This window comes from Clytia hemisphaerica, unplaced genomic scaffold (assembly GCF_902728285.1).
Source record: "Clytia hemisphaerica strain Z4C2 unplaced genomic scaffold, Clytia hemisphaerica genome assembly, whole genome shotgun sequence".
NCBI classification, from domain to species: Eukaryota; Metazoa; Cnidaria; class Hydrozoa; order Leptothecata; family Clytiidae; genus Clytia; species Clytia hemisphaerica.
In genome coordinates, this window is record NW_027103286.1 from 3,894,581 (window position 1) to 3,908,885 (window position 14,305).

A 14,305-nucleotide genomic window follows, 5' to 3' on the forward strand; every position below is an offset into this window, starting at 1 on the left:
CGAAAACATTTTCAAAATGGCGGGAAAAAAAGCAGTGAAATTCAGTTTTTTGATCGAAGACCCCAAAATTTGGAAACAATACAAAGAATCGTACGCTGTTGTCTTCCAAAAATTCTGTCTCAACCCGAAAAAGAGGATCTTGAAAGGTTTGGACGAATGGTGAGTACCTATATGTTTTTAGTGTAAACACCCCTTTTGTATTTTGAGTAAACCACCATTGCAGCCCAGGGCAGGGGGTACTTGGGCAAAAAGGAGTCCAAGTATCAGGATAGGGTACTTTTTTTTGAAGGTGAAGAAATTCACGAGTCCCAGTTTATAGTTAGACCAGTTAGGGTCGCGCAAAAAATGAAAATAGAAAAATCAGACCCTCATATCATAGGATACTTTTTTAGGGGAATTTGGAAAAAATAGGGAAAGTTTTGAGAAAATTTTGAAATTTTAGTCCATTTAGAGTCGCTTTATTTCATTAAAAAAAAAAACAAGTCCCATGTAAGGTTCGATTTTTTTAACTTCATTCAGCAGGACCCTGCCGACGCACCGGACTGTCCTGTGTATTTGTCCGGTGGCAAAAAGTATCCTTTCGCTACACCGGACGCAATAAAGTCCGGTGTCAGTCCGGTGTTGCATACAGGGAATTTTGGACGCTGGACATTTATGAAGCAAAAAATTAAGAAACACCGGACGCACCGGACTGATCATGTCCGGTGTTTTGATTTCCGGTGGGAAAAAATATCCTTCTCCGACACTGGACATCCGACTTCCTTAAGTCCGGTGTAGAAATTGTCCGGTGGTAAAAAAATTCTCATTTTACACCGGACTTTCGCGTGTCCGGTGTTCGTTAAGTCCGGTGCGTCGGCAGGGTCCTCATTCAGCGGCGACCCCTGTCGGTCTACAAGGTACTACCCTTGTCGACCAACAGGGGTGCTCGGCTGAGGTTGAAAAATGGACCCTACGCTACGTGGGACTCGAAATTTGCTAAAAAAGTGACCCTGAATAATGGGACTGAAATTCCAAAATTTTCTCAAATTTTCTACTTTTTTCCCAAATTTTCCAAAAATAGGCACCCTACCTGGGACTTGTGGAGGTAAAAAAAGGTACCCTGACCAGCGAAGCATCCCCGTAACCCATCTTGCCCTAGTACCCCCTGGCTTTTCCATTGATTTAAAAGCCCAAAGGGCTAGATATTGGGCCTTTGCTGGAAAGTGTGCAGAGGTTAGGTAGGAAATCCTACCTAAGTCACGTGACATTACAATATAATTTCAGCGCTTGATCAATCAGAAGCTTTGTAGCTTTTCGAAAACAATAACAACAATATTTTTTGTGATGTTCACCTTTTTTTTTTGCTTGGAAGAGCTTAAAAACCACACCATCTAGCCCTTCGGGCTTCATAAACTATGGGCTTTTCTGGTACATGATGATGTTTGTTTATTCGAGGCCAGATATAGACAGGTATATGAACATTCGGGCGAGGGCCTTAGGAGCTTTAGGGACATTAGATTTGAGGGGTGACTATTAAGAAATTTTTGAGGGTATATAACAAAAGGAACCCTTTTGGCTTGCACATACCTGAAGCAATCCCCTCCTCCCAGATCTTAAAAATAACAAATTGAAAGACACTAAATAAAATGCACCCTTCCCCTGAGCTTAGGAGCTAAACCATTTTTGCTTGCTAGGGGGGGGGGCTGAGTGAAATTTTTTGATTTGGTCAAAATCCGCCAAATTAAGTTCCCGCCAAAATTTCTTTTTCCGCCATCTGCCAAATTAAATTTCCGCCAAATTTAAATTGCTCTATTTATTCCCCAATTATGTGCTATTTCAGGCTTTTAAAACAGGTTTTTTCTTTTTTTTAATAGCGTTTTTTGGACAAAAATGTCCTTCATCCGCCAAATTAAATTACTGCAAATATTAATTTTTCAAGTTAACCGCCAATTTAAATTCCCTCTGAAAAAACTGTTTTGGTCATCTGCCAAATTAAATTCCCACCAAAATTTCTTCCTTTAAGGTACAATAAATTGTTTACTTTACATAATTTTCCTTGGAGAATATAGGAAATGTTTTCATGAATGTTTTATTCAATATGCAAGACAATATTATCATTCATTCTCCTTTGAAAATACAAAAAATCGTTTACAAAGTTATTATAAAAGTAAAAAATACTGGGTGTGCTACAAAAAAGTTTCTCAAGATTCAAAAATTTAAAAAGGACGAATTCTTTTCCATTGAAAAAGGATTCACTAAAATTTTGATTGGTCATTTATTAGATTTGGTGACTCATTGAATCAAAAGTTATGCTTCAAAGAATGAAAAAGTTACTTTCAAACAGCCTATCAAATTAAATAACAGCACGATCACATGATCCAGTATTTTTATTTCATTCATTGAAAATTATAATCAGCAGCCAAATATTGAATTTTAAATCTTCAATTTTGGCCTATTTTCAACATTTTAGTTGACTTTAATAAGGGCTAAACATCTGATTGCATAACCAAGTTACAGATTTGACAGATTTTTCTATAAAAGTTGCTCAATTTGTTTTTTTGCCTATTTTGATAAAAGACCATTTTGAGATTATTTGTCTTGAATAAAATCTTCAAATTCAATTCATTCAGTAGCTAAATTCGATTTTGGCATGATTTAATAGAAAATCCTTTTTAGTGCTTATTTTCTTTAATTAAATCTTCAATTTTAGTCTATCTTTAACTTTTTAGTTCACTTTCAAGCTTTAACAATTGGTTGCATTGAAGCTATGTATAGCCCAGTTCAGATTCGGCATTTGTTTAGATAAAAGTGGCCGAATTCGTTTTTGGTCTATTTTGATAAAAGATAATTTTGAAATTATTTGTCTTGAATAAAATCTTCAAATTCAATCTATTTTCAATATTTTTAGTTGACTTTCAAACCTTTAACCTATGGTTTCATTGAATCTATAGCCCATTTACAGATTTTGCGTATTTTGCGATAAATGTTGCTGGATTCGTATTTGGAATAATTTAATAAAAGATCTTTTTAGGTTTGTTTATTTTGAATTAGTAAATCTTTAATTTTAGCCTATTTTTAACATTTTAGTTGACTTTAAGTGCTTAACATTTGGTTGCATTCAAGTTATAACCCAATTACAGATACGGCGTATTTTGCGATAAAAGTCGCTAAATTTTATTTTTGGCCTATTTTGATGAAAGATAATTTTAAGATTATTTGTCTTGAATAAAATCTTCAAATTCAATCTATTTTCAATAAATTTAGTTGACTTTCAAACCTTAACCTTTGGTTTCATTGAAGCTATAACCCAGTTACAGATTTGGCATATCTTTAGAAAAAAGTTGCCGAATTTGTTTTTTTGCCTATTTTGATAAAATACCATTTTGAGATTATTTTTTCTCGAATAAAATCTTCAAATCCAATCTATTCTCAACTTCAGTTGAGCTACAATCTGACAATGTCTGTGTGTGTGTCTGTGTGTCTGTGTGTGTGTCTGTCTGTCTGTCACAAAAACTTTAGGGCAGCCTGGAGACTTCAAAAATGCTTGGATTTGGCTGAAATTTGGCACACTTGTTCCTTGGGTGAATATATGGGGGTGTTTTTTTCATTTTTTGAAAATTTTGATTTTTGGGGCCTGGGGACGAGTTTTTCGCCAAAACGAGGCTAAAACTTTGGGGCAGCCTGGAGGCTTCAAAAATGGTCGGATTTGGCTGAAATTTGGCACACTTGTTCCTTGGGTAAATATCTGGGGGTGTTTTTTTCATTTTTCAAAAATTTTGATTTTTAGGGCCTGGGGACGAGTTTTTCGCCAAAACGAGGCTAAAACTTTGGGGCAGCCTGGAGACTTCAAAAATTGTTTGATTTGGCTGAACTTTTGCACACTTGTTCCTTGGGTGAATATCTGGGTTTTTTTTTTCATTTTTCAAAAATTTTGATTTTTGGGGCCTGGGGACGAGTTTTTCGCCAAAACGAGGCTAAAACTTTGGGGCAGCCTGGAGACTTCAAAAATTGTTCGATTTGGCTGAAATTCGGCACACTTATTCCTTTGATGAATATCTTGGGGTCTACAATTGGGCCTATAAATAACTTGAAGCTACTGAAGTTGAGCCCAGTGCGTTGCGCACGTTCGACTATTTTCAATATTGTTGTTGACATTCAAACCTTAACCTTTAGTTTCATTGAAGGTATAGCCTAGTTACAGATATGGCGTATTTTGCAATAAAAGTCGCCAAATTCGTATTTGGCATAATTTAATAAAAGATCTTTTAGGTTTGTATATTTTGAATTAGTAAATCTTCAATTTTAGCCTATTTTGAACATTTTAGTTGACTTTAAGTGTTTAACATTTGGTTGCATTCAAGTTATAACCCAGTTACAGATTTTGCTTATTTTTACATAAAAGTCGCGGAATTTGTTTTTGGTCTATGTTGATAAAAGATAATTTTGAGATTGTTTGATGTGAATAAAATCTTCAAATCCAATCTATTTTCAATATTTTTAGTTGACTTTCAAACCTTAACCTTTGGTTTCATTGAAGGTATAGCCTAGTTACAGATATGGCGTATTTTGCAATAAAAGTCGCCGAATTCGTTTTTGGCATAATTTAATAAAAGATCATGTTAGGTTTGATATTCATTTGAATTAATAAATCTTCTATTTTAGTCTATTTTCAACATCGTTACTTGACTTTCAAAGCTTAACCTTTGGTTTCATTAAAGCTATAGCCCAGTTACAGATATGGTGTATTTTGCGATATAAGTCGCTGAATTTCTTTTTGACCTATTTTGATAAAAGACTCTTTTGAGATTATTTGTCTTGAATAAAATCTTCAAATCCAATCTATTTTCAATATCTTTACTTGACCTTCAAACCTTAACATTTGGTTTTATTAAAGCTATAGCCCAGTTACAGATACGGCGTATTTTGCGATTAAAATTGCCGAATTTGTTTTTGGCCTATTTTGATAAAAGATAATTCTGAGATTATATTTGTCTTGAAGAAAATCTTCAAATTCAATCTATTTTCAATATTTTTAGTTGACTTTCAAACCTTAACCTTTGGTTTCATTAAAGCTATAGCCCAGTTATAGATAAGGAGTATTTTGCGATAAAAGTCGCTAAATTTATTTTTGGCCTATTTTGATGAAAGATAATTTTGAGATTATTTGTCTTGAATAAAATCTTCAAATTCAATCTAATTCAATATTTTTAGTTGACTTTCAAGCCTTAACCTTTGGTTTCATTGAAGCTATAACCCAGCTGCCCAGTCACAGATTTGACATGTTTTTAGAAAAAAGTTGCTGATTTGTGTTTTTAACTTTTTTGATAAAATGCCATTTTGAGATTATTTTTTTTGAATAAAATCTTCAAATCCAATATATTTCTAACATTGTTGTTGACTTTCAAACCTAAACATTTGTCCATTTGGTTTCATTGAAGGTATAGCCTAGTTACAGATATGGCGTATTTTGTAATAAAAGTCGCTGAATTCGTATTTAGCATAATTTAATAAAAAATCTTTTTAGGTTTGTATATTTTGAATTAGTAAATTTTCAACTTTAGCCTAATTTCAACATTTTAGTTGACTTTATGGGCTTAACATTTGGTTGCATTCAAGTTATAACCCAGTTACAGATTGTGCATATTTTTACATAAAAGTTGCGGAATTTGTTTTTGGTCTATTTTGATAAAAGATAATTTTGAGTTTATTTGACTTGAATAAAATCTTCAAATCCAATCTATTTTCAACACTTTTACTTGACTTTCAAACCTTAGCCTTTGGTTTCATTAAAGTATTGAAGCTATTGCACAGTTATGGACATGGTGAATTTTGCGATAAAAGTCGCTGAATTTGCTTTTGCCCTATTTTGATAAAATATAATTTTATGATTATTTGTCTTGAATAAAATCTTGAAATCCAGTCTATTTTCAACATCTTTACTTTAATTTCAAACCTTAACATTTGGTTTCATTAAAGATATAGCCGTTACAGATACGGCGTATTTAGCGAAAAAAGTCGCCGAATTTGTTTTTGGCCTATTTTCATAAAATATAATGTTGAGATTATATTTGTCTTGAAGAAAATCTTCAAATTCAATCTATTTTCAATATTTTTAGTTGACTTTCAAACCTTAACCTTTGGTTTCATTGAAGGTATAGCCTAGTTACAGATTTGGCATATTTTGCGATAAAAGTCGCCGAATTTGTTTTTGGCCTATTTTGATAAAAGATAATTTTGAGATTATATTTGTCTGGAAGAAAATCTTCAAATTCAATCTATTTTCAATATTTTTAGTTGACTTTCAAACCTTAACCTTTGGTTTCATTGAAGCTATAACCCAGCTGCCCAGTCACAGATTTGGCATGTTTTTAGAAAAAAGTTGCTGAATTTGTGTTTTTGCCTATTTTGATGAAATACCATTTTGAGCTTATTTTTTTTGAATAAAATCTTCAAATCCAATCTATTTCCAACATTGTTGTTGACTTACCTAAACATTTGCCCATTTGGTTTCATTGAAGGTATAGCCTAGTTACAGATATGGCGTATTTTGCAATAAAAGTCGCTGAATTCGTATTTAGCATAATTTAATAAAAAATCTTTTTAGGTTTATATATTTTGAATTAGTAAATCTTCAACTTTAGCCTAATTTCAACATTTTAGTTGACTTTATGGGCTTAACATTTGTTTGCATTCAAGTTATAACCCAGTTACAGATTGTGCACATTTTTACATAAAAGTTGCGGAATTTGTTTTTGGTCTATTTTGATAAAAGATAATTTTGAGTTTATTTGACTTGAATAAAATCTTCAAATCCAATCTATTTTCAACACTTTTACTTGACTTTCAAACCTTAGCCTTTGGTTTCATTAAAGTATTAAAGCTATTGCCCAGTTATGGACATGGTGAATTTTGCGATAAAAGTCGCTGAATTTGCTTTTGCCCTATTTTGATAAAATATAATTTTTATTATTATTTGTCTTGAATAAAATCTTGAAATCCAGTCTATTTTCAACATCTTTACGTGACTTTCAAACCTTAACATTTGGTTTCATTAAAGATATAGCCGTTACAGATACGGCGTATTTAGCGAAAAAAGTCGCCGAATTTGTTTTTGGCCTATTTTGATAAAAGATAATGTTGAGATTATATTTGTCTTGAAGAAAATCTTCAAATTCAATCTATTTCAATATTTTCATTTGACTTTCAAACCTTAACCTTTGGTTTCATTGAAGGTATAGCCTAGTTACAGATGTGGCGTATTTTGCAATAAAAGTCGCCGAATTCGTTTTTGGCATAATTTAATAAAATATCTTTTTTGGTTTGATATTCATTTGAATTAATAAATCTTCTATTTTAGTCTATTTTCGACATTTTTATTTGACTTTCAAACCTGAACCTTTGGTTTCATTAAAGCTGTACGCATAAGGCGTATTTTGCGATATAATTTGCTGAATTTCTTTTTGGCCTATTTTGATGAAAGATAATTTTGAGATTATTTGTCTTGAATAAAATCTTCAAATTCAATCTAATTCAATATTTTTAGTTGACTCTCAAACCTTAACCTTTGCTTTCATTGAATCTATAACCCAGTTACAGATATGGCGTATTTTGCAATAAAAGTCGCCGAATTCGTTTTTGGCATAATTTAATAAAAGATCATTTTTTGGTTTGATATTCATTTGAATTAATAAATCTTCTATTTTAGTCTATTTTCAACATTTTTACTTGACTTTCAAACCTGAACGTTTGGTTTCATTAAAGCTATAGCCCAGTTATGGACATGGCGAATTTTGCGAAAAAAGTCGCTGAATTTGTTTTTTCCCTATTTTGATAAAAAATAATTTTAAGATTATTTGTCTGGAATAAAATCGTGAAATCCAGTCTATTTTCAACATCTTTACTTGACTTTCAAACCTTAACATTTGTTTTCATTAAAGCTATAGCCCATTACAGATTTGGCGTACTTAGCGAAAAAAGTCGCTGAATTTGCTTTTGCCCTATTTTGATAAAATATAATTTTTATTATTATTTGTCTTGAATAAAATCTTGAAATCCAGTCTATTTTCAACATCTTTACGTGACTTTCAAACCTTAACATTTGGTTTCATTAAAGATATAGCCCAGTTACAGATACGGCGTATTTTGCGAATAAAGTCGCCGAATTTGTTTTTAGCCTATTTTGATAAAAGATAATTTTGAGATTATATTTGTCTTGAAGAAAATCTTCAAATTCAATCTATTTCAATATTTTTAGTTGACTTTCAAACCTTAACCTTTGGTTTCATTGAAGGTATAGCCCAGTTACAGATGTGGCGTATTTTGCAATAAAAGTCGCCGAATTCGTTTTTGGCATAATTTAATAAAAGATCATTTTTGGTTTCATATTCATTTGAATTAATAAATCTTCTATTTTAGTCTATTTTCAACATTTTTACTTGACTTTCAAACCTGAACGTTTGGTTTCATTAAAGCTATAGCCCAGTTACAGATATGGCGTATTTTGCGATTAAGTCGCTGAATTTCTTTTTGGCCTATTTTGATAAAAGATTATTCTGAGATTATTTGTCTTGAATGAAATCTTCAAATCCAATTGATTTTCAACATCTTTACTTGACCTTCAAACCTTAACATTTGGTTTTATTAAAGCTATAGCCCAGTTACAGATACGGCGTATTTTGCGATTAAAGTAGCCGAATTTGTTTTTAGCCTATTTTGATAAAAGATAATTTTGAGATTATTTGTCTTGAATAAAATCTTCAAATCCAATCTATTTTCAACATCGTTACTTGACTTTCAAACGTTAACCTTTGGCTTCATTAAAGCTATAGCCCAGTTACAGATACGGCGTATTTTGCAATAAAAGTCGCCGAATCGTTTTGGCCTATTTTGAATAAAAGATTATTTGTCTTGAATAAAATCTTCAAATCCAATCTATTTTCAACATCGTTACTTGACTTTCAAACGTTAACCTTTGGCTTCATTAAAGCTATAGCCCAGTTACAGATATGGCGTATTTTGCAATAAAAGTCGCCGAATTCGTTTTTGTGTATTTTGATAAAAGATAATTTTGAGATTATTTGTCTTGAAGAAAATCTTCAAATTCAATCTATTTCAAATATTTTCATTTGACTTTCAAACCTTAACCTTTGGTTTCATTGAAGGTATAGCCTAGTTACAGATGTGGCGTATTTTGCAATAAAAGTCGCCGAATTCGTTTTTGGCATAATTTAATAAAATATCATTTTTGGTTTGATATTCATTTGAATTAATAAATCTTCTATTTTAGTCTATTTTCGACATTTTTATTTGACTTTCAAACCTGAACCTTTGGTTTCATTAAAGCTGTACGCATAAGGCGTATTTTGCGATATAAGTCGCTGAATTTCTTTTTGGCCTATTTTGATAAAAGATTATTTTGAGATTATTTGTCTTGAATAAAATCTTCAAATTCAATCTAATTTCAACATCGTTACTTGACTTTCAAACGTTAACCTTTGGCTTCATTAAAGCTATAGCCCAGTTACAGATATGGCGTATTTTGCAATAAAAGTCGCCGAATTCGTTTTTGTGTATTTTGATAAAAGATAATTTTGAGATTATTTGTCTTGAAGAAAATCTTCAAATTCAATCTATCTTCAATATTTTTGTTGACTTTCAAACCTTAAACCTTGGTTTTATTGAAGCTATAGCCCAGTTACAGATTAGGCGTATTTTGCGATAAATGTCGCTGAATTTGTACAGTAATTGGCATAATTTAATAAAAGATCTTTTTAGGTTTGTATATTTTGAATTAGAAAATCTTCAATTTTAGCCTATTTTCAACATTTTAGTAGACTTTAAGGGCTTAACATTTGGTTGCATAACCCAGTTACAGATTAGGCATATCTTTAGATAAAAGTTAAGAAGCTATTTTAAACATTTTTAGGCATTCCCGAAAGGTTCTATTGGAGTTTAAGGCCTGATACAGATTTGGTGTATTTTGTGATAGAAGTCGCTGGTTTTCTTTTTGTTCTGATTTAAAGAAGTGATTCTGTTTCATATCAGACACATATTTCATATCAGGACAGTGTCTTGTTATTGTTATATTATGATGATATAAGCGAAAAAACGTTTTTCTTTTCCTCTCTGTCCATCTTGCTTCACATCCGTATCAATCCAATGTGAAAAAGCTTGTGAAATTGATTAATTAAATTTGATGAGTATTTTACGATATCACTCTTATTTAAAAACAAAACGTTTAATAAAAGATCATTTTGGGATTATTTATATTTGTAGAATTGAATCTTTAATAATTAATTCTATAATATAAGCAGGTGCAAAGTTAAATGTGTGTATTTATTCCTTTAACCGTTCTTTCCAGGGCAGAACTCAGCTCAGGTAAGCTGTAACATCTTCTGTCAACAGCATTACAATTTTGTTTTTTATTTCATAGGTTTCAAAATGAGTTTGGCAAGGAAATACATGAAAGAAATCCTCATCATTTGGTAAAAGAAGATTTGAAGAAATTGATGGAATGGAAATTAACAGTAAGTGAAAAGTGAGATTTTCATAATTCAGTCATTTGTACTTGAGTCCTTTCCGAGTCTAGTTTAACTTTCATTTCTGCTTGAAATTCCATTCAATTCAACTTTTTGTAAGAAACAATGTGCTTTCTTTTTCGCTATTTCTATAAAAAAATGGACTAAGAAAATGCTGATTTTATGCTTCCTAAAGTCAATAAGTAAATAAAGCTACAACTTTACTATTGAGATCCGTTTTAAGATTATTAGCCTGAAAAATTACGTGTCGACCCTGGGCCAAAAGGGTTTATAAAAAATTCATTGTATATGTATGTATCGGATGATATCGAGGGCAACGGTATGCAAAACGAAGTCGATGGTTCATGTATGGCTCTATATTGCCCTTACTCACCTAAACAAACGACGGTATTTTGGTATTTTTACCGTCACCGAGCAAATTTTGGCGACATGTCAACTTTGCTTTATGCCGTCTCCTTCGATTTATCTATAATACATAAGCTCCCTATTACCGAGTTTATGTATGTGTGTTTTTTGCGACGAAAACAGTAAGGTTTTAGGTAGATCCTGATCAGCCGAGGACGACGGTAAATCAGCACTTTTACCGTCCTCGATTTTACGGGTTAAAACTGCGGGTTATTCCAAATGGCTTCGTCTCCATCTTACCCGTCACCATCGCAGAAAAACACACATACATAAACTTGTTACTGTCGTTACATAAAACTCATCGACACGTTTTATACATTACAGAGGGGGAAGTTTCGACCAAGACTGACGCAGATGATTGCTGAAAACAAGGAGGAAGACATCCGAACTTATTCAGAAGAAGCGTTCAAGAATATTGACGACCCCAAGAAATGTATTGAAAGATTGTGTAAATTGAGAGCTGTCGGTCCTGCTACTGCTTCAGGTTAGTGTAGTATGGGCATACGTGTCAACAGAAGATTGGTTCTAGTTTGTCGGGGTTGAATAACATATATATACCTTATCGGTAGAAATTTGTCTACAAAGTGACGTAACTTTTTGAGAAATTTTCTTTACCGTCGAATATGTTTTAATTTTGATTTTAGATTAATTTGAACATTGCATCGTTTAAAACAGAATGCTACTCTAAAAAACGTTAATGATCGGACAGTTGATTGGTTGTAAGTGACGTAAAATCAGTCAATACGTCACTAAAAACCAATCAGCTGTTGAGTCCGTTGAAGACATTGCAGCACCATTGCAATGTCTTCAACGGACTATATATTCCCATATCATGGGAATGTACAAAACAATATTGCGCGTTTCTTTTATGTATTTGCTCAATTCATCTTCTAAAAATCTGTGAGAGCCAACAAGATGACAGGTTCTTTATAACGATCCCTTATCAGGCTCATCCAACTGTATAATAGTAATAAGATGAGATCTGAAACCAAGATTGTTCTTTATTTGCTCTTACAGTAGGTTTTTTGCGAAAAATGAGTTTTTTTAACATAGGATCCAACAGAAAGATAAAAGAACTGATTAAATTGATTTGGTCTAATAAGGGTTTTTCGGTAAATTATTCAAATTTCATTCTATTTTCACTTTCAGCCATTTTGACAGCTTATAAACCAGAGAAATATGCTTTCATGGCAGACGAGGCTGTACAAAGTGTTTTATCTGGCAAGATCGATTACACACTCAAATATTACTTGAAATTCCTGGACGAGGTTCGGTTGAAAGCAAAACAATTGTCAGCGACAGGTAAAAATAATACTCAGATCGAATTAATTTTCACGTTTAGTTAAGGTGCGTCCCAATTTATACACCCTTTTACAACCTTTGCACACCCAATGTCAATTTACAGCTAACTCTGGCTATTCGAATTCGAACTCGAGCGGGGATTTTAATTTGTTCGAATTAGAAAAAGATTCGAATAATAGAAGTTCGAATTAGCGAGAGTCCACTGTTTACATCAAGAGAAGCTTATAATGCATAATATGTAGGACATTTTATGGAAATGGCTGTGTCGTAATTATTTAACTTTTTGACTGAAGGCAATGATTAGTATATGTAATCACATGATAACGAGTGCTATTCGAGAATAATTGCACGAGTGATTTTTTTGTTATTAATTTTCCGAATCCGATAGGACGAGGCAAATTCGAAACAAAAAAATCACGAGTGCAATTTTCGAATTGTATGAGTTATTATGTGATTACGAGCTAATCGCACAATGGGTTTCACTAGTTTTTCCCAGTTAGCAAAGGTAAATTACAGAAATTACACTGAACGTTTGATATTTTTTCTCTTCTCTTTATGTTTGTTTTTCTTTAATTGTTGTTTATAGATTTTCTTTTTCACAAATAAATTTCGAATGCAATTGAAACGTTCGATGAAAAAAAATGAAAGAAAAAAACATTAAAATCAATTTTGTAAACATTGGCGCGGCATCAAAGAGTGCGATTAACGATTAATTGCTCTCTTTGAAGTCGCGCCAAATAAGAAAATATAACACATTTGAGAGTGAGAAATACAGTAGACTCTCTCCGATCTTCAAGGGTACAAAATCTTCGAATTATAGAAAGATTCGGATTACGGGGAGTATTTTACCACTTTCTAGCTGAGATGACCAATATTTTAGTTCGAATTATAGAAAGTTTGAATAAGAGAAAGTTTACTGTATTCTCCTTTTTCCCGCAACAGATGATACCACATGGACACCTCATCAGATCGAGATTTGTTTATGGACCGCTGCCATGGCAACTAAACTAGATGTCAATATGTCGAACGAAGTCAAAGAAGAGAAGCCTGGTAGCAAACGTAAATCAACCGACCAATTGGAAACGTCTAAAAAAGCAAAAAAAGTGAAATCTAAAAATTGAAGCTTCTGGATTGGAAACTGTAAGGTTTTCCTTCTTCTTGTGGTATAAGAGAATATTTGTTTTTTAAGTGGACTTACTAGAGTTCAAGTTTCAAGTACCTTATCGGGGAAAACTTCGTCGGGAAAAATTTTCGTTGGTGAAAATTCTCGTCGGGGAAAAATTCGTCACTTTCTGGTAGTTGGTAAACGCATTAAGGCCGGGGAAAATTTTCGTCGGGGAAAATATTCGTCACTTGTCCAAAATTTCGTCACTTTTCCCCCACGAAGTTTTCCCCCATAAGGTATATTGTCATTGGTTTTAATTGATAACTTTGGCATTGATACCAGATGGGAACACATAAAGACAACTTGGTTTTGAAAATCACATTGAACAATTTTAAAAACTACAAAGACTCAACAAAAAAACCTTCTACGAAAATTTTTTGATGAAGAATTGGAACTTCAAATCTTCGAAAGTTGCAAAGATATTTTACAACAAGATTAAACTAAGATGGATTATGTGTTGTATATGGAAATTGTTTAAAATTATTATTGTATTCGTACTTCCTAGTTCGTTCATAGAGCCAAGGAACGCCCTACCGATGTAAGTAATAATTGAGTACAATTTGTAAATAATACTCATTCATTCAAATAGTACTCAAGTACTGTATAATTGTTGTCAATTTTAGAAGAATCTTCAATAATGTGAAAACTCTTCACGCAGCTCAGGCTGAAATAAAGAATCATTTTGATTAAATCAAGTCACGGAACGGTTATTGGAAAGGGTTTTGTTATTTTTCGTTTTGTTGATCAAGAAACCGTTTTGTTGAAAATTTTTCACGGATCCATCTTTTTGGTGCAATCTTGGGTTTTTTTTCTTTGGTTTGTTCCATAACTTATTTATTTCAAGGGATAATAAGATGGTTTGAGATATTTGACCTGTCATATAAACCTTCTTCGGTTTTTCTTCAGTGATTTCAGA

The 14,305-nt window shown here is 32.3% G+C and overlaps 1 protein-coding gene across 1 annotated transcript; it reads left to right on the forward strand.

Annotated features, from left to right (window-relative positions):
* Nucleotides 1-16: 16 nt before the first annotated feature.
* Nucleotides 17-14,084, forward strand: LOC136807940 (uncharacterized). The gene is made up of 5 exons (XM_067064570.1): nucleotides 17-159; nucleotides 10,412-10,505; nucleotides 11,247-11,406; nucleotides 12,072-12,224; nucleotides 13,167-14,084. The coding sequence occupies exons 1-5, from the start codon at nucleotides 17-19 to the stop codon at nucleotides 13,343-13,345; spliced, it is 729 nt and encodes a 242-aa protein (XP_066920671.1). The 3' UTR covers nucleotides 13,346-14,084.
* Nucleotides 14,085-14,305: the final 221 nt, after the last annotated feature.

Bases quoted from the DNA above. Each gene is read 5' to 3' on its own strand.
- LOC136807940 (XM_067064570.1), top strand. From the start codon at position 17: ATGGCGGGAAAAAAAGCAGTGAAATTCAGTTTTTTGATCGAAGACCCC. The intron at 11,407-12,071 runs GTTAGTGTAGTA...TTTCACTTTCAG, and splicing joins CGGTCCTGCTACTGCTTCAG to CCATTTTGACAGCTTATAAA. The intron at 12,225-13,166 runs GTAAAAATAATA...TTCCCGCAACAG, and splicing joins AAAACAATTGTCAGCGACAG to ATGATACCACATGGACACCT.